This window comes from Habropoda laboriosa, unplaced genomic scaffold (genome assembly GCF_001263275.1).
Source record: "Habropoda laboriosa isolate 0110345459 unplaced genomic scaffold, ASM126327v1 scaffold18, whole genome shotgun sequence".
Taxonomy (NCBI): Eukaryota; Metazoa; Arthropoda; class Insecta; order Hymenoptera; family Apidae; genus Habropoda; species Habropoda laboriosa.
In genome coordinates this window covers 1,610,168-1,630,609 of record NW_017100152.1, presented here as the reverse complement: position 1 = coordinate 1,630,609, position 20,442 = coordinate 1,610,168, and the positions used below count along the sequence as shown (strand labels likewise).

The following is a 20,442-nucleotide window of genomic DNA, read 5'->3' as shown; positions in this document are numbered from 1 at the left end:
AGAAGCTGTTCACTGCTGACAGTTTCAGTTGTGAATCGTTCTCCTGATCCCTGTCGGTGACGGTGAAAGTATTTCTTTCGTCAATTGTCGACTGACCAAAATTACTTTAGGTCAGAAGTAAAGCCCTTCGTAAATTCTGTAAGCTTTATTTTAGTGATCTTATGACAAGAATATAAGTCTAAGTGAATTTTCAAGCGAGTTCCGCTTGGATGTTGCAGTTTGATGCGTCGGATCAGACCGACGGTCATCGAAAAGTGTTCGAAGGGGATTCGGTGTCACGGGAATAATCGAGAATCCAGACGAAACGAGGGGGAGGTAAAGAAGTCCGGATCGTGGAATGGAATTGAAAAGAAAGGAGCCAAAGCCAGAGGACCTCGAGGAAACTCCAGTTCTCTGGACGATCTGTAAAACGGGTGTCCCTCGAATATTGACCACAAGTTTGCTCGCTATAATTCGGTACTGCGCGGATCAGCTACCGGAAAGAATGACCCTGGGCTGGCTAAGAATCCTGGCCTCTGTGCTGGTGATCGTGATGCCGCGATCCTTCACTTACGTTCTCCTGTATCCAATTTTCAGATTAGTGTTCGGCAATCTGTACCCGGCCTACGCTTCGTATAAAGCGGTGAGGACGAAAAACGTGAAAGAATACGTGAGTATCAGAGAGCGCACGCTGGGAAAACTCCAAGTATTCTTGACTTCTCCGTTGCCTTCATTATTGCCGATTACATTTGATGATCCTAATTAATAGCGCTGGCTCGAACGGTAGCTTGGAAGCGAGTTCGAACCAAGCTCATCGATAACGCTTTGACCAAACATAGCGCTTCTATGAAAGCGTAAACTTCCCTCGAGCAAATATTTGTACTACGGGTGGATAGCTGTAACGGGCTTTCTTTCTTAAAAACGAAGGACTTATCTTGAAGGAACTTTGGATCGGAGAATCGCTTCCAAGCTAAATTTTACGGATTCGAGAGCTGGAGTGAAATAAATGTTCCTCTGGGATGGAATACAAGTTCTTCAATAGTAAAAAAAACCGAAAATGAAACGGTTTGTGTTAATTTAATTTTTCATTTGCAGGTAAAATGGATGATGTACTGGATCGTGTTTGCGCTGTTCACGTGCGCGGAGACCTTCACCGACGTCTTCTTTAGCTTCTGGTGAGCAATATGCCCGTTCTAACTCCTTTCTTTCGATTATCGAAGAAATGTACCGCCTTCTAAACTCAAAGAGATCCATGTGAATCTCACTTGTAGAAGAAATTGTCCTCTCGACAAATATTAGAAGCTCATACATGCCGTTCTATTTTCTATTTGTTTGCGGTGAAAGTGAAATTATTCAGCATATGAAATAGGTGAAATACACGATCCACAACTGTGTTTACTCTTTGTAACTTGTTGATCCGAGGAGTTCTCGCAATGAAATGATCAGGGGGCGAGGAACCGCGATTGCACGCGTTACTGGGATGGAGAGGGTTGAAGTAACTGGCAGCCTCTCGGTCATGGCCCCGTTTTCGCCGGAAGCGAGTAAAATCCGAGCGAGCCGAGGCCAATAAACCGAGGTGAACCGCGTGATCCGAGGCCCGCCACCGGGAATTCCGAAAGTCTAATTTCGGCCGGGATGGATATTGGCTTACATGCACTTCTGAGGATTCTACCGACGTTCTCGTCTTCCGTCTCTGTTTCTGGTGTTCCTCCCTGCTGTGCCAGATCTCTCCCTTCATAACGGGTTACAACCAAAAAGGAGAGCTCGTGTATTTCTGGCCGGGAATCCTCTCTTTCTCCCTCTCTCTCCCATCTCTTCCCTTTTTTCATGTCCGGCGTCCACTGGCCACAGTTGGCCACTACCCTAACAGACACGATTTTTCCTCTTTCTTTATTATTTCACCCTCGATGGCGAGACTTCGTGGCATTGTTACAGAAGGTGTTTTGGAAAAGAAAAATTTTCCTCGAGAATCAATTCTATGTTCAGAGTGATTAGGTGTGATTTTATAATGATTCACCCGGGGTATGAGGGCCATTTCGGCCGCGTAACGACTACTTCTTTTTACTCTTTTCTCATCTAGGTTTCCTTTTTACTATGAAGTCAAGACCATCCTAGTGATTTGGCTACTCAGCCCAGCCACAAAGGGCTCGAGCATCCTCTACAGACGTTTCGTTCATCCAGCCTTGATCCGCCGCGAGGCTGAAATCGACGAAGCTCTGGCACGCGCGACAGAGCAAGGCTATACGGCAGTCTTGCATCTTGGCTCGAAGGGCGTCAATTACGCCACTACGGTTCTCATGCAGACCGCCATCAAAGTAAGCTCCGGGCCTGAAGTAATCGACACTCCCTTATCGATGTTGTAATAACGAAGGTGATCGTATCGCTCGAGGAAGAATTAATTGAAGTAAACAGGGTGATTCAACTAACTCGATGAATTAACATCACAGAATAATTGCCTATTATTCCTCGCAACGAAACGATCTCTGATCCACGTGTTCATGTAAAATCCTATCCCTGAAGCTTCAACAACCGCTTCGACGAGTCTCCCGCTAATTACTCGATATTTTTTCTTGATTTTATGTTTTCATTGTCCCGCACGCCTATCCTGCCCGCCGTCACCGCTTCTAATCAAACACCAACGTGATCGACCAACCACAACCACCACACAACATGTCGTCTAACCACTGCCATTCATCGCCGTCCCTTTTTAATAATCAACCATCGTCGCTTATTAAAACAAACAAACAAAAAAAACCATCTACCATCTTGTCGTACGTGTTGTATCGATCTGTATAACAATCAAACATCACTCCATGACACCTCGTGTGTCTCTCTGTGTACACACCGGGGGAAACAAAAAAAAAAAAAACACGTCGGAACGCGGGGTCCAGCACTTGCTGGAGCAAGATCAAATCGTGATGAGCGAATTGCCAGCGGTACAACAGGCCTCGGCGATTTCTAGCTTGGACAAGCCTCTTCCAGCAACCTCGACACCCAAGAGGGAGACGGATCAGCTGGACAGCGCCGCGACGACCAGCGGGTATCTCCGGAATTCAAGCAGTAGCTCCGAGGAGTCCGTCCTTGTCGAATCTGTGCCCAGCCTGCAGGAGAACCTGAGCACGGTAGACGAGGTGATGTTCAAGGTCCCTGAGCCACAGAAGAAGACCCAGAAGACACGAAAAGCGAAAAAAGAACGAACTACCAGCACCTCCAGGCGACTGAGGTCACGCGCTCGAGAGTTCGATTACGCAATCAGCGACGATGACTCGGAACAGGCGAACAATTGGATAGATTATTCCTAAATGATCAAGAGATAGGAGAAATCGTCGAGGAAGAGTCGAAGTTACCGGTTAGGATTAACAATTAACATTGTTAGATCTATACCTATATCTCGTGGGGGGAAAGGTTAGGTCCAATTGTATGTGTGCGTTTGTTGAAAATCATAGAGTGCCGATTTTCTATGTCTTTTAATAGTTTTTTTTTTTAACGATTGAAGTAATTCTAAGAGAGATGTTAACCCTTTGGGTGGATGGTAAAGCTAAGTGTTTACGCGATGATCATTTACAATTGTACGAACTGTAATTTTAACTTTTCAACGTTAAAATTATTGATCGGAGACATAATCTCGGATTTGCCAAGACCCTCTAGCTAACCTTAGGTGAACATTGTGAAACTATTACTGTGTGTCTTTCTGCAAAGTCTGCGATTTGTACTCTTTGTTATACCACTTAGGATTAAGGGATAATCTCGTGTCGTTGACCACGAATCGTGATAATTTTAGTGAATCGTGAATAAAAAATCGGTGCCTTAACGATGAATTCTTTGAGACGCGAAGATTCTGTCGATATTTACGATAACCTGATAAATCTCAGTTTATTGTTGCATACAATTTTTTACGAAATAAATATATAAAACAGTTCTGTCGAATCCTTTTTCACGAGTAACAAGAGTGTCGGTCGAGTTTACCTGTTATTTCATTGCCGTAAGTTTTATACCGTCGAAAAGACGGTGTAATGCGCACACACCTGTTACCATCTCGATCGTACACTATACCTTTTGCTCGAGCACAATCTTCGAAGAACATCAAATAGCACTTCGGAAGACCTTAGCTATAATTTTTACAATTATAACAGTTGTTAAATCCTGCACCAGGTTGATGTTAAAGTAACGCAAAATACCACGAGGAAAAATCTCTTTTGCTTTACTTCTACATTCATGATGCATCTGTTAGAATCCCTGCGAATTTAGGAGGACCTAGTAGTGTGTCATCGAAACGCTTAGAGAGTAAGACTTTTTATACTCGATCCAAAGATTTTACGCAACAATACTATGATATGTTCGTTTCACTTTTTTTTTTGCTCGAATAAATGCATATTCTATCGTACAAGGTCGTGCTGTTGCTCCTCTCTTTCATTTCTCTCTCTCTCTCTCTCTCTCTCTCTCTCGCTCGCTCTCTGTCTCTCACTCTTTCTCTTTTACGTGGACGATCATTCGCGCCGATCGATTCCTCTCCGGTTTGAATCCCGTCTAACGAGTTGGTCCAGTTAATCAAGAGAGAACCCGCTTCTATCGCGTGGACACGCGGAACGTTAGCCGTTACCCCGTGCCAGAATCCAAGTCGGAAAAGAAAACGCAAGCCGGATAGGCGAGAGAGACCGCAACTCGTTCACGTTGTCGAGTTCAAGCTAGATCGATCGCAAAAGACGCACGACAGATCGATACGCACGCCCCGGTGACGGCAGATAACACATTAACACCTTTCTCCGGGTTAGTAAGAATTATTTTCTTTTAATTTTACTTTATCTTCGTTATTTTTCTTTTTTTTTTTTTTATAGAATTTAATTTCTTCTCTTTCTCTCTTTTTCTTTGCACTGACACGAGCCTAGCCTAACAACTGATCATGAATTGTGAACATTTCGAATGGAGAGTAGATGAAACGAAAAAAATGGAGCAAAATGGTTTTTCAGGGCGGTGGCGGCTTGGTGCAGCAGTTGAAGAAGAGCTACAGCCTGAGCGACCTGACCGGCGAGAAAGAAGACGAGAATAGAAATACGCCACACATGCACGACGAGACGGATATGGAAGGTTATTGACCGATTATAGCCCTACCGATTCTCTTGAATTTTCTACCCTAAACAACCTTTATCATTCCTCCACTATTTCATTCTTTCCTAGCTAAAAGAAATCTGTGTTTTGGAATTCTCCTTGATATCGAAATTTTTGCTACGATTTACAGTGGAGCCTCGTCGAAGGGAACACGTCGGTAGAAGAGGGTACAGTCCTCGTAGGACACAGTCGAGCAACACCCGAGTAGAGATGTATTTCTCCGAAGTGGACGTAGACGTTAGACAACCAGCATCTAGGGAACCAACTACTAGCCTAACGTGTGTACCTCGCCTTTCACGAATAATTCACTGTTTACGATTAGAGATGTTACTAGGAAGACAGATTGTTCGTTGTTGGTTGCAGTAATATAAGGTCCTCGGACGACATATCGAGCGGATACGGCAGCAGGGAAGCGCTGCAGTCCAGTCGTACGTCTCAGGGCGATTCGTTAGTTCGAACATCGAGCGTCGGTGCAAAAACACGAGCAAGAACAGCACGCTCCGCCACGAAGAAGACCCCAGAGGTACTATGTTCAACCGTTCGAATCCGTATAAGAACGTAAATCAAGGTTTAATTCCGCGCGCAGAGTCCCAATTTGTTTTTATCCAACTGTTCCAGTTTCAACACTGACTGACGCGATCGCTAAGGTAGAATATTTATTCAAGTTTGATCTATCGTGCTAAGAATTAAACCTTGATCAGGATGAATATCTTCGCGAATTCTGACTTCCTTGTAATATACATTGATTTTTATGGTATTTGAAGGACTCAGGAGAGGATTCCGACAGCATCGACCCTCCTTTCTCCAAAAACATCTCATTTCCGACACCTTTAAGTCTTCTGACCCCCGAACAAGCTCTCGAGTTCTTGCTTCTACTCTCGCAAAACAGTAATGTTGCCGATTATATCAAATTCGATCGTGACTCCTTTGTCGCAGGTAACGAGCATCTACTCGAAAATACCAGTCAATCAGGCCCGGAACTAGAGCAAATAAAATCAAAAGAACTAAAAGATAACTCGTCAGGCACTGTACTAACAGCTGAAGTTCAAGTAATTCAGAGTATAGAAACAAAAGCTGTTCCTGAGCAATCGTCAACCTTAGAAAGATCAAATGATAGCAAAGACACGAGTAACAGCACCCAAATTAAGCAATCTGAAGTAGAAAAATACGAAAAGCCTGAAGAAGTAATCGCAGATGAAACTTCTACGGTTTCTAGGGTAACAGATGAACTTTGTCAGAACAAATTCGACGAACTGAAACAACTCTTAAGTAATGCTCACAAGGCTGTTAACAACATAGTTTACACTCAAGAAAAATTCAAGAAGAGCAACACATCCATCCCTGAGACATTGTCTGAAAAGAAGGAACCTTCTGAAAATGTGGATACTCAGAAAGGTAATGAAAATGAAAGTAACGAAAAAGAAGGTGTCTCTAAAGGCATCAAAGCGTCTTTAGAAGAACCGGAAATTGGTAAGAATGATGAGATAAACACGGTAGAAGAGAAGAAAAGTAGCACGTGCTTGGACACTTGGACAGATCCAAACGTGTCGCGTAGCAATTCCGACAGCTTGGGTCGAGCTGGCAGATACAACAAGAGGCCCGCTCCGAAAGTACCTATTGCGAAAAGCGAAGAGAACTTGAACGTGACTGATACTCAGAGCGCGTTGAAGGCCACTCTAGTAATTAAAACCGGAACCTTAAAGACCTTCTCAAACACTGGCACGACGAAAGACGTATTTATCGCTCACGCGACAGAGAAACTCAAGGGGAAAAAATCCAAGCGACAACGTACCAAAGAAGGCTTCTCCAAGCTGTTGACTATCCCGAAAAATATCTTTCACAATGCTTTTTACAGGGAACACAAGAGTTCTGCGAAGGCAGAAGACTCTTCTTCAGACATCAGCGCAGACCAGAGCAGATCGAACAGTATAGAACCACAGGAAACGATCATTGAACTCGCACCGAACTCTAATCGAGAAGCAAACGTTCAGAATGACGATAAGAGTGATAACGATACATCTAACAGCTCAGATACTTATATACTCGCATCAAACGACAGTGAAGAAGATAAGAGTGAAATTCAGAAAGAGAAAAATGTTGAAATGAATAATGAAGAAAAAATTCTGGCAACAAACATAAAGCCAGAGATAAGAGAGTTGTCTCAGTCGCCAAAAGCTGTCAAAATATTGGAATCTGATATTTTCTAATTGCTGTTTATTAAGATATAAGAGTTGGACGGGTCTCTTTGACTGGTTTTCGTAGACAAATTTAAAAAAACACCTTTGTCACCAATCCTTCCTCATCCTCCTCACCTATTATACTAGACACTTTACTGTACTGGAAACCTGAAGAAGAAAACAGGAATAATTCGTTCATATCGTATGGAAATGGTTTCTAAAGTGTTTTGTGATTCGTTCTTTTAGTCCACTAATCAATCGCTTAGCGAGCATTGCGCTCTAAACATGCATGTCTTTCAGTCGTTAACAGGATAATATTGCCATAAAAGTTAACTGTTGCTTTTGAAGGAAATCTACTTTGTCAAAAGAAGTTCACGTTAATTTTGGTCCCTGTGTCGTGACAGTGTGGTGTGCAATTTGTCATCAAATTAAAAAGTGTGCCTGCCTTTTTTATTTTAAGTCAAAGACCCGAAATGCTTTAAAAATCGATGCACCAAAAAATTGACCAGTTGAGAATTGAAAGCATTTTACCCTAACTGTTTGATGTTCGATTACACCATTGATGAAATGTGATTCGTTTCTGACTTTCAGATAACAAGCTTCGCTACCCTCCCCCGCAGCAAGAAGACAACTAAGAAGAAGGTGGCATGAAATTTAGGGACGGCTGCTGATCACATCAAGGAATAAAAAGATCATTTCTTCGAGTGCGATTGATTTGAATCTAAACGCAACTGCTCGGCCAAGGTGCAGGCAATTTACGAGATCAGCAGCGGACGTAAAATTGAGGTGATGCATAAATGCATAAACGAGATGGTGTCCTAGCACTAGCGTTACTCAAATCGTTTGTACATAGCTCTCTTATAATGCAAACGAAATTCAATCATCAATTATGTTTCGAGCAGACCTGGTTAAAGTAGTAGTTACAAAAGAAGAACACCTTTGATCCATCACTTTCCATTGAATTGAATTTAAAAAAAAGAAAAAAAAAAAAGAAGCAAATGCTACTGTACAATTAGTTGATCATGACGGATCACTATAACACAGTTGCTCACGGTCATCCAAAATGGTTCTTAGATGTTATGCTTTCGATTGCGTGTTCCCAAGACTCGTGTGTAACGTCGTTTAAGTCAACAGTAAGGTTCGATCGAGTTTTTATATGTATAATAATAATACTAATAATAATAATGATAATAATATTAATTAACGATTATAAGAGAGAAGAACTTGGTGCTTACTGCACTCGATCAGTGTTGCTTACGATTAAGCATAGATTACGCCGATTATCCAACAAAATCGCATGGAATTCCGTTTCTAAGCTTTTTTCTAAACTGTAGGTTTTGGCGTTTTGTAAAAACCGATTGAATCGTTGTAAAAACAGAGAAAGAAAGAAAGTTATGTATTTCACGTGAAAAGAAATGAATTCTAGTCAAAGAAAACAAAACGTACTCAGGCAACTCTCGACTAGTGCCACTGAACTTTCTATAATTTGTCTATAACAACCGTAGTTAGCAGTGATTTTGGTGGCGTGCGTTGAAAAAACTTTAAAATCACTGTATGAAACGGGTCATCGCTCTTTTTTCATAGATAAGTAGAACTCGAAGTGCTGCAAGTATATTTGTAACAAACGTAGATAACTTACTAACGGTACCGTTCACGACCAAACGACTTGTACGCAATTGCGAGACACTATTGAGGTTTAGCATGGCAGCCCTTCACTTTTCTGCACTTTTTTTCAAAGGTGTAGCGAAGCAACAATCCTCTTGAAAACTTGCACTTTTCTTAAAGTTTGCGTTTCGCTAGGCCTCGAAGGGAGCAACTTTGGCGCGACTAATCGAACCGTATGCGAAACCTCATGAGATGTTGAGACCCGGTGCGTGATATATTTTGTTTGTGATTTTTCAACTAGAACGCGTTGACTCTCGTTTTAAGAAATCGTTTACGCTTTAATTTGCGCGCATGGTGTAGCGTGCCAAGAATTTACGCACAAGTGCTGTAACTATGTACTTCAAAAGAGAATCGTGATTACTGACGTTATCAAATTCGTACATATAGTTTATTCATGCTGCGCTCTAATGGTCATCGTAAACCTTGGGCAACAATTATCGAGATGTAATATTATGCATCAGTTAAGAATTTGTTGTACGTATATAATTGTTGATTTTCTTATGCACGTTCTTTACAATGTTCACAGCTGAATCACCAAAAGAAAATGCAGCTAATGCTAAAGGCGAAGGTCTTTTTATTGTTTATCAATAAAACAGTATTTACATACACGTAGAGAATGTAAAATTGTAATTAGAGATAAATGGAGCTTTAGCTTTCGATTATCCAAACGTTCGTGTAAATGTTTCTTAGCGCGTCGATAACATCATTCGCTGCATTTTATCGGTAACACGTCGAAATTTGAATCTCGTCGAAAAAAGCTAATCAATTGTAATTTCTATGTATCGTTAATCCTTAGCTACCTTAATATTCGGATGTGAATGTTCGTGTGCGTGGAAAAGACAGAGTGGGAGAATTTAGAGAACATGCTCAATCTTAAGAGATTTTAGCCCGTTTTACTTGATGAGAAAAAGAAAAGCTCCTAGACTCATTACGGTACCTCTCGATATTGTTCGAGCTTTGTTCTTTGTAATCATTGAGCCTATTTGCGGTGCACCGGTTTGTATGCCGCGAAAACTATATGGTGCTGCGATACTTTTTCAGTTGTTTTATAGTTATCTACCCGGTAAGGCAGCATAAGGAAAACGTGTTCCGAATTGTAGAAAAGAATACCGGAGAATCTTTATGGAAAATATAGATAGATCGGTTAACAGTATTTCAGTTTAAGTATGTCTGTAGTCAATAAAGTGACATTAAATGCATTCCAGTGTGAATTTGTTTGAAATATTCATCGTTCGAAATTGTTTTAAGTGTAAGCACAGAAAAGGTATAAGATAGACTAATCACCTTATGGAACTTTGTATCTCACGTTCTAAAATATCGATCGTATAAAAAAATCAGAGATTTTGTTATGCTCTCTGCAATTTAGAGTGGTGAGTTTAGGAATTATATTCAACCAACAATCAAAAACAGACTCAACAAACGTAAAAGATACTCTCTTGTTAAATCCACATATGTATAAAGATACATACATATATTAAATTGCATAGTTAGAACTGTTCACGATCTTTTGACAACAGTAAAACACGCGCATGGGATAAATCACCTACTAATAAAAAATTACGTTATCTTCTTATTTGTAATTTCATAGCTACGTTTAGTTCTAATTCCAACCGCTACTTATGTTGTAATTTTATTCTATGCTGAATCGGTAACGTTAGAAGCAACATGCAAATGGTAAGGACACTTACAGCCCTCCTGACGTGGGACAAAAAATGCATTAGGTGACAGTTCTATTCTGTACCTCATCTGTGGTGTAAGTATCTAAAGTAACATAATGTTAAATGAAAAATATTTTGTGCAAAATATAAAATAACTTGTCTATACATACATATATAGTCTACAATAAAGGAAAGCACATTTTTGCTGAGATGCAGATGGTTCCATACAAGCCTCAATCTATTCATCTTTTCAATTAATTCGATATTCATATTATATATTTTACTGTACATTACACTTTAAACATAACTAATAACTTTTTTTGTTACTGTGTTCACGGTTTTATCAATTTCAAGCGCAACAGGAGTAGCACCGACACACTTTCAAATTCACGTTTCGAATAAACTACGTAGGCTACTTTGTCAACTGACTGCATAAATGTACTTCCTGTTATGTCGGTAATATAGATTTATTTTTTCTTTGTCAGTTACAGTAGTCCCTTGTAAATTAGTATTACTACTTAAAAAATAATTATGTGTATACGCAATGTATGTAATTATAATTATTTCAATTGTAACATAATATTTAAAAGCTCATCTGTACTACGATTACTTTGTATTGAACGATCAATATGGCGACTTCCACAAAATAGTGTATAAAAGTGATAGACTTTTTCAAGCTTCATAATAAATTTCATTAAAAAGTGCAACTGCTTATTCTTTTTATTTTTATGCCCATTTCTACACAATAAAAATAGATGATATTCATATTGCATGAAGTGAACTTATTATTATTTCTGTGTTTTTCATGAAACTCATGTTTAGTACTAAACATGTGCATCCGATTTCTAATAAATTACAAATTTTAATTAATGCCTTTAATAAAATTCTGAACTGAAAAACATGATATTTGTTGCTAGAATAATTTATAGCCGTCGTTTGATTTGTTATAATTTATCTCCTTTTAATCTTTCAAAACTGACTCTATCATTACTGCGTAATATACGTATTTAACGCAGATTTTAAATAATCTACTAAAATATCCATTCAAATTCAAAACTTTTTTCTCGTTATACTTGTTAGTTTTTTACTTTATCTTAAGATAAAATAGAGTTATCCAATATGTACACAGAGTATATAATACCGCTTTTTTTCAGTTCTTAATAAAATGAGCAAACAATGCATGTATAATTTGAAACATTGAAACCGTGGAAATATTTTTTTAACATGTTACATCAACGTGAATTATCGGGGGATAAACTACTTTTTCAACTCTTAAAAAACAGAAGTCCAACTGCTAGCAACATATGTGAGAAACTGGTATTTATCAATGCATAAAAATTGCACATTTTATTGATAATGTATGCTTACATCAAGCTATAATTTATACATGTATTTTGTTTACATATCAGTCAGTTTTTGTGATAACCTTTGTATCAAATTTTTGAATAGTAAGGTTTCTTTAAATGTAGTATAATGTAATAAGAAAGTTATTTATAATGAATTTTTATTTTAGAATCACAATGTGAAAAACATTATTTTGTTATCTGAAGATGAACTTTGTGAACTATGGCAGCATATGAAAGTTATATTATTAGAAGCTCAAAAGTTAGATGAACTAACATCAAATAATAGAGACAAATATGTAAAAGTAAGATCATTTACATAAATTTAAATAGTTTCTGATTTTTTTTTACATTCTTATATATAATATATATGTGTTTGTGTGTGTGTGTGTATATGTATATTTTAATTTCAGGAATATAGTCATATGATTAAATTAATACGTACAATAACTGCAATTGCTCTTGAAACCATTGTGCAACGAATATTTATACCTAATGTTCTATTAGAAAACATAATATTATTACATTCTGTTGTATTACCCACTATAAAAGATGAGCAGGTTAGTATTTTATTATCATATAATGTTTCTTTTATATTTACTTTTTCTGAGTAACTTTAAATAAAAAATCTTTCTAAGGCCAAAAATGAAATATCGTATCTGTTGGAAAATTGGTGGAAATTAGACATGACATGGAAAGAAAAAGTGATAATAAATGCATTGAAGTACCTTATTCAGAACTGCAATTCTTCATTGGTAATTATACTTTAAATAGATGTAAATAATGTTGAAGTGATTTATTGATGGATTATGTTTTTAGGAAAATATAAAACGTTTATATCAGATAAGGTCTACTATCACATTACTGAAATGTACAGAAGATGTGCAAGAATTGCTTAAACTTGTTCGAGAAAAAACTGTGATGTCACTTGAAGAAGGTCGAATGTTGATACTGCACTTGTTTACACTTGGAGAGCAATATATATTGGTATGAGTTATAATTGCATATTCAGATACTAGTTTTGTATTACATTTAAAATTGATTTCATAATTGTTTCAGGGAATTCATAATAATGTAAGGGTTGTGTTACAAAATATTGAACATACTTATATTGCTGCATATGCAGATTTGTATGTAACAGCATGGTTAAATGCAACGAAAAAATTAAAAAAATTTATCGTTCAGAATTGTTTGCAAAATATTGTTTTTCATTGTTTTCGAGCATATAGAGATTCTGGAGGCAGGGGAAAGCTTGGTCAAAATTTGTTTTCATTTCTTGCTGCCATACATGATAACAAACACCAAACAGCAAAGTTAATGATTCACAATCAATGTAAACCTTTACTTTGGAAACACTTGGAGGTATTAGTAAAGAGTTTATATGCATATACACATAACTTGTGACTAGTATTGAATAAACTTTTTGTCATAGGCACCTGGTTCTTTCATTAGATGTAATGCAGTAGAAATTCTTTTCATGACAAGTTCTGTGCAATATACGTGTGTCTCAAAAGACAGAAACAAGATTTATATTCAAAAATTTCATCAAACAGTAACCAATCTTTTAAAAGATTCAGATTCTAAAGTGTGCATTATTACCATGAATGTAAGCTAATTTATATTCACAATCTGTTGACTGTCTTAACATTTCATAATGCATTTTTATTTAATCATTAATATTTCACAAATCTAAACATCTTCAGGGTCTTTTTAAAATGCTAGAGAAACATTGGACTTGCTTTCCAAATAATATTATTCGCAATTGGTTAAACATTTTACTACACTATACAAAAAATGCCAGCAATTACAAAATAAGAGCAAACGTTTTTATTGGCTTAAAAAATGTATTGGTTAAAGGACGTTCTCAGAAAATACTTAAAGATTTTCTACCAAATTTTGCAAACAGCATTTATGATGATAATAAAACAGTATTAGAAGAGTTAATCAAACTTCTTTGGCATGCACAAAACGAACTTGGAATGCCGTTTTGGAATATAGTGCCCTTGTCCTATATTCTCGATCGTTTAGAGGTACACATGCAACTAAATAATACGTAAATATTTACAAATGCAAACAATATGGAATATAACGTTTTGTCAACATTTTTAGACTACTCAAGATATGTTTTTATTGCGAGAATTAATAAAACTTGTTTGGTTACGCGTATCTTCGAATGGTGCACAGTACGATAAAATAAAAGATGAAATAGTATATATAGGAATAAATAATATAAATGCTATTAGAAGGTTTTCTTTTCACTCTAAACCTGTTATAAAGTGGAATATGTCTACAAAACTTATTCAAACCATGTTACCTATAATAAAAGAAGAAATGGAATGTTTACCTTTGACGCAAGCATTGAAAACAAACAATAAAAAAGCTAAGCATAACCACCAGGGAAAGAAACAAAAAAATGGTAACAATATATGATTACACATAATATTAAATTTACACGCAAATAATTGTGTTCATTTTAGCAGACCGTATAAATAACTGCGATGAAGATATCGATAGCTATAGAGATGTACAGATATATATCGATGTTATTGCTATGTTATTAATAGCAAATGTTAAAAATATAGAGGAAGAAAAATTTTGTAAAGGAGAAATAAAAATTTTACAAGAAATTGCACATTCTCTGCCAGAATTTTTTAAATATTTTAAGGTAAATATTTACATTCCTTATTTACATTCCATATGGCCTTATCACACGTGATTTTTTTCAGGAAACTTCAATAAATGAATCAGTAATATTTTTATTTTCCTTGATACCTTCAAGATTCTTCCTGAATCAAATTGAGGTTATTGAAACATTAGTACAACAATTATGTAATCCTAATAGCTCTGATGATACACTTCTTACAATTATATATGTTCTCATAAAATGGAATAAAGGAGATACAATTTTGTTTGCATTAACGAACCTTTTTACTGAATCTTTAAACTTAAATACACAAAATAATCAGGTAAATATTACATAATAAACATATTCCTAGTAATATATTAATAGAAAATGTTTATTTCAGGGTGTTACTAATAATACAGATACCTTTCAAATTAATGGAAAAGGTTTAGAATTAAGTTTACGTATTTTGAAACATTTATTGCACGTTGAACATCGATCAGTTCTAATGAATAAGTATCATAAAGACATACTTAAATTTTGGGAAAATTTGCATGGACTGAAAATTTTTATAGAAAGGGAATTAAGTAACGAGTGCAATATAAGTAATGTAATATCCAAAGATGTAATTGTACAAATTTTTAAAGAATATATATCGATGATCTCGTTATTACATAAGAAAGATGTGTTCGATGCGTCTGAACATTTCTCAGATATTTTATTATGGGTTAAAAAGTATGAAAATCAGTTGTATATTTTTTTTGATTTTATTGCAATATTGTTATTGTTATTATATATTCATTTTTAATACAGGGTAATGGTACCGCACATCTCGTGTATAGATATGAATAATATAGAAAACCATCAAACTTGTATAGATTTAATAAAAAATACTTTTGATATATCAAATTTACTGTTGAAAGAGTACAACAGTACCCCAAAGTTATGTTGTGATATTGTACTTTTATACTGCAGTTGTTTGTCTCCAGTAAGTGGCATAATTTTTTTAAATAAGGCGTTTGATGCAATAATAATACTATTAGATTTTAGTCAAATGGCTTATGAAAAACAGGAACCAAATTTATTAAATATTGTTGTACCAAATTTTATATGTATGACAAATTACTGAATTGTCTCGTTTATTAATTACAGAACTTAAAAGTATTAAGTGAAATAACGCAAAAATATTTTCTTGTGATTAAAAATACTTTTAACGATCAAACGATGTATCTTCCATATATAACTATTATGGTTAATACTGCAATCAGTAGTCTAAGTACAGAATTGAGTCGTGTGTTGCAAGACATGCATGTGAGAAAGGCAAACATTTTAATTACCAAGTTTCCTTATTTAGCAAAAAAGATATTAAAAGTTATTTTAAATACAAAAAGATACCAAAAATTAAGTGTTCAAGTACTAACAAAAACAATAACAAGTTACACGAAAGTAAGTATATGTACATTATTTAAAATCTATTATTGATTATAGCTAACTCATTCATGAATGTATTTTAGATTGACATGCTATCTGCTCTTGTAGTAATATGTAAGATACTTAAAACAAGTGATAGAACAGTTATTAACAGACTTAAGAATATGACTTTAGCATCTAAAGTATACAACCAAAAACAATCTTGTGATACTCCTCTTGAGAGGTATTATTAATTTTTTATTTTTAAAATAATAATATGTTATTGCTAGTTATATGATAAAAAAAAAAACTAATTTTACCTTCCAGATCCATAAATGACGCAATCAACGTAGTTGCAGATACAATATTGAAACAATAATATATTAACTGCCATTTTGTAATTCCGTATAGATAGGCTAAATAACATATTATTTATTTAACAGGCAATGTATTCTCAGTATACTTAAATTTTGTATTATATACTTAGCGATCGAAATATTTCATACGGCTATATTTTTTGTTTGTATTATAAAGAGCATTTAGTTATATATTTTTATATAACACGAAAATATATTTTTTTATGAAAAGTAAAAGTACAAAAGTTCTAGAATTATTACTTACAAATTGGGACCTTGCACATAACTAATGAAATAACAATTCTAAAAAGATGTAATGTTCAACATCATAAATATATATTTCGTTTAAATCAAATAAATTTTCGTACAACAAATGCGTATTATTTGTGTATGTTAAATTTTTATATAAAAAATTTAAATAAATGACAAATTTATAATTACCACAGTTTGTATTTATTATAATTAAAAATTTATTTTTTTACCTCTACCTATTATTTACCCAGAGAATGTTATATTCCTCATCTGTCTGATACCAGCTACTACTCTGGCATTGCACCCTGAGCTGCCATTCTGATACTCTTCTGGTGAAAGTCTCAGTAAAACAGACATGTGTTGTAGATTTTCTGATAAAGATAGACCAAGTTCCTCTAATACATTGCCAAGGTAATCTATAACATGTATTGTATAGATGCAAAAAATGAAAAAAATATTTGTATATGCAATTTAGATCTGTATTAAACATACCTATATCAGTTGCAAGTTGCTTACATGCAGCAGAACTCAACTGACAAATTCCTAATGTTTGATCTAAAAACATTTGACATGTTCCTTTAGCAATGATATCTAGCAAAATTCCAGTAAATCCGGATTCAGTTGAACTTTGGGCATACTGTGGGTCTGCTGCTTTTAATGCTTGGGTGAGACTTGGATTTTCTCTAAGCAAAAATGGTTCTAAATGCTGTGGCAATGTCATCAGATATTGTCCAACTTGTGTTATATATTCTTGAGGTGCAAAACTATAATCGGGTAAATCTGCACTCAAGTGAGTCATTTTGTTAGCTTCTGTTGACCATGCTGGTGCTTTTTGCACTAATAATAACTGAGTGAAGATAGGAGCAAAAATTACTTCGTACGTTGCGCGATGTAAATCGGAACACAGTTTGTGAATAGACTTGATTATTGAATCAAGAATTGTTTCCTCTTCTGTAAGAATTAGCAATAATGTAAATAGTAAATGATAACATTGCGTTCTTATAAAAATTTATTTATATGAATCACCTCTCTGAAAAGATGCAACTAAGTTTTCTAACTCAGTTTGACTTGATGTATTTAAAAGTAATTTTTTATATTGATTAAAAACACTACCACTTGTACTTTGCAACTTATTATTAGCCTCAGTGATATCAGTTATTAAAGACTTTTCAAATTGTTGAATTTGCCCCAAAAGATCACCTGCGTACATTGGAATTGACCACTTTATTTGAAATTTACTAAAAGACCAAAAAAAGAAGAAAACAAATGCTTAATGTGCTACCTATAGTTTGCATTAAAGTAAGACACATTTGGAACAAATTCCAATCTTCATGTTTTACTTTTTTGCGCTCTAATTGCCATATAGCAGTTTGATATTTTTCATGATATTTGTTAAAGTAACTCTGTGAAAAAAAAAACATTTTACAGCACATGCTTAACAGAAATATTTTGTACCTAAAATTGTATTTCAACATACAATTAAAGATTTTAATAACCCTGGATAACCACAACCATCTGTAAAAAGTACTTAAATCATCTTGTACAGAGCTTATAGAATGCAATTGATGTTCAAGTTGGGCTGTTTCATAAACACTGTATTTTACAACATATGGAACATAAGGTGCATATATTGCTTGTGCTAATGACAGCAACTTTGAATTCTGCAATTTTCCATGCAATGTATCAATTGCACCTTGAAGATTTACTGCAAAATGTCTCGTAATTTGTTTAAGTTCAAGTAATAGAGACAATTGCATGGCATTTGAATGTTGCTTTAAAATTGCCTCTATACATTCTGGAATACCGGGATCTAAACTTCTTAAAAGATCAGCATATACTTCAACGATTATATCAGCTGAAGTATTTGGAAATACTTGATGGTACCATTTTACCTTTATTAAGATCATATTATTTTAACAAAATACTCATATTATGTATTTCAGTATAATAATGCTATCAAAATGAGAGCTACCTGATCATTCCAATTAGATAATAATTTGTCATAATAAGTGTGTAACCAGTAGGAAATATTTTCATCTTGTGCTAATTCAATAGTTTTGCGCCATTCTTGTCCTAATGACACCTTCAAACAATTGTGGTAATACTTAAGAAGCTGTGGTAGACGTTCCATTTTATTAAAAATATCCACATAAACTTTGGATTGCTCTAAATATTTTATTACAAACGATAAGGGATTATATTAAATGGAAATTTCATAAAATGGAAATATATACAATTTCAACTAATATAATTTACCTAAATTTGCAGCAGTAAATGCTTGAACTAATTTTGGACTAGCCATTGCCTCTAATCGATTTTTTAAACCTTCTAATTGTAATTTTTTATCTTCATAATCAATAACATTTACAAGCATTGCCAATGATTTTTGCATACTAAACAATTTATTTGCAATAGCTTCTATGTCTCCTGACTCAAATACCTGAAATATTAAAACATGAAGTAACATGAAGCAAAAATTTAGAAGGCTTCTCTTGTTTTTAATGTATATTATACCTCCTCAACATCATTGGCTAAGACACTCCAATTGTCAGCCTCGTGTAAACCTTCTTTAGCAGTCTGCAAATCTGTTTTTATTCTATCCATTCTTTCTAACGTTGCCATTGAAGAGGCGGTATCTTTTTCAACCTATTCAATAGATGTTATTGCTATCAGACTTATAGTAGTTTAATTATTTTTGGAGAAGTAATCAAAGATTAAAAAAAACCTTTTCTATTTCATGTTTAACAGCAACCATTTTTTCTCTAAGAGCTAAAGCTTCTTGTTGCAAAAGTTGTGTGTCCCTTAAAACCCTTGGCAAACTTGAAAGAACTGATTGACTTGTTTCCTCTAAGGCACCATTGACTTGTTGCACATACAATTGCAACTTCATTACCAAAGATGAAACGAATGCCTAATATCGTAATATGTTCAAAAAATGTTATTTAAACGATGAAACGAAAAATAAAAAGTTTAAAAATGCATAAAACAACATTGTTTCTTTTCATTCGAATATCGTAATGATTTCACGTTCGAAGGTTTATTTTGGCGGGAAATAACGACCAAAGAATGTCTAAATTACATTTATTTTTGTTTGATGATAGAATATTTTTATGTACGATATACTGAGAAAATGATCTTCGAAAGAGATACACGGTGTCATTGACCGCGGTACAATGGATGCAGTCAGTTTAGTGACTGACTGTACTTAGTGCAACTGAAATTCAAAAACTGTGTCGAGGAAAGAAAGAGAAGCCGCGCAATCGGGACCACCATAATCGTACGACTTACATCTTTATTTTCTTGTGCCTCAGTGGATTTGAATGTTTTGTTAATCCAATCTTTCACATCGAAAGTATCTTCGGAAAATGCAGATACATCCTGAAAGCGTCAGTTTAAGGTTAGAATCTCTTTAATTTTTCATTTCGAGAATTTTCTCAATTTTCCAAAAGACATAAGATTTTCTTGCACGTATTTCGCGTAAGCCAAGCGTAACAATGATTTTCTTCCGAAATTTCTAAATAAACTCAAATGTACAAACGACGTAAGAAAGGTTAAAAAAATACACTGATCTCCCGCTGCTTACCATGATAAAAATCGAATGGTGATGAATTCCAAAATATTTTCACGTAATAAATTGAGAATTACTAAACGTTCGTGATGTAGCCTTTAAAAAAAAAATATAAAATTTATTTTCCGTACGTTCAATTACTTTTTCGTTATCGCCGCATAGCGCAGAAGTGCTTCGCTATAGGACCGCACTTTGCTGTTGCACTTTGCGCATAGTTTCGTGACGCCGAAATCCAAAGGAACATTGGTAATCTCATAGCGAATTACGACGAATTAAGTAGTTTTTCGCGTATTTTCTCGTTACAT

At 35.1% G+C, this 20,442-nt stretch overlaps 3 protein-coding genes across 3 annotated transcripts; 2 read left to right on the top strand and 1 right to left on the bottom strand.

The window, feature by feature from the left end:
* The first annotated feature begins 224 nt into the window (after window positions 1-224).
* On the top strand, window positions 225-8,310 carry LOC108575453. The gene is made up of 8 exons (XM_017938252.1): window positions 225-649; window positions 1,075-1,154; window positions 2,060-2,294; window positions 4,947-5,064; window positions 5,216-5,363; window positions 5,449-5,608; window positions 5,850-6,666; window positions 7,854-8,310. Exons 1-8 carry the CDS (start codon window positions 338-340, stop codon window positions 7,895-7,897), a joined length of 1,914 nt encoding a protein of 637 aa, XP_017793741.1. The 5' UTR covers window positions 225-337; the 3' UTR covers window positions 7,898-8,310.
* A 3,499-nt stretch (window positions 8,311-11,809) lies between these two features.
* LOC108575814 lies at window positions 11,810-16,401 on the top strand. The gene is given in 16 exon segments (XM_017938718.1): window positions 11,810-11,902; window positions 12,099-12,233; window positions 12,342-12,488; window positions 12,567-12,683; window positions 12,748-12,915; window positions 12,988-13,290; window positions 13,361-13,534; window positions 13,632-13,958; window positions 14,038-14,344; window positions 14,409-14,593; window positions 14,655-14,894; window positions 14,955-15,286; window positions 15,365-15,699; window positions 15,702-15,997; window positions 16,066-16,205; window positions 16,289-16,401. Coding segments are annotated over 16 exon segments (3,351 nt in total). The 3' UTR covers window positions 16,341-16,401.
* Window positions 16,402-16,812: 411 nt separating this feature from the next.
* On the bottom strand, window positions 16,813-20,167 carry LOC108575617 (conserved oligomeric Golgi complex subunit 7). Its single transcript, XM_017938458.1, has 10 exons — window positions 20,153-20,167; window positions 19,858-19,947; window positions 19,295-19,480; window positions 19,084-19,215; window positions 18,826-19,009; window positions 18,542-18,735; window positions 17,852-18,461; window positions 17,596-17,769; window positions 17,062-17,520; window positions 16,813-16,985 (listed from the first exon to the last, which is right to left on the bottom strand). Exons 1-10 carry the CDS (start codon window positions 20,153-20,155, stop codon window positions 16,813-16,815), a joined length of 2,205 nt encoding a protein of 734 aa, XP_017793947.1. The 5' UTR covers window positions 20,156-20,167.
* Between the last annotated feature and the right edge of the window lie 275 nt (window positions 20,168-20,442).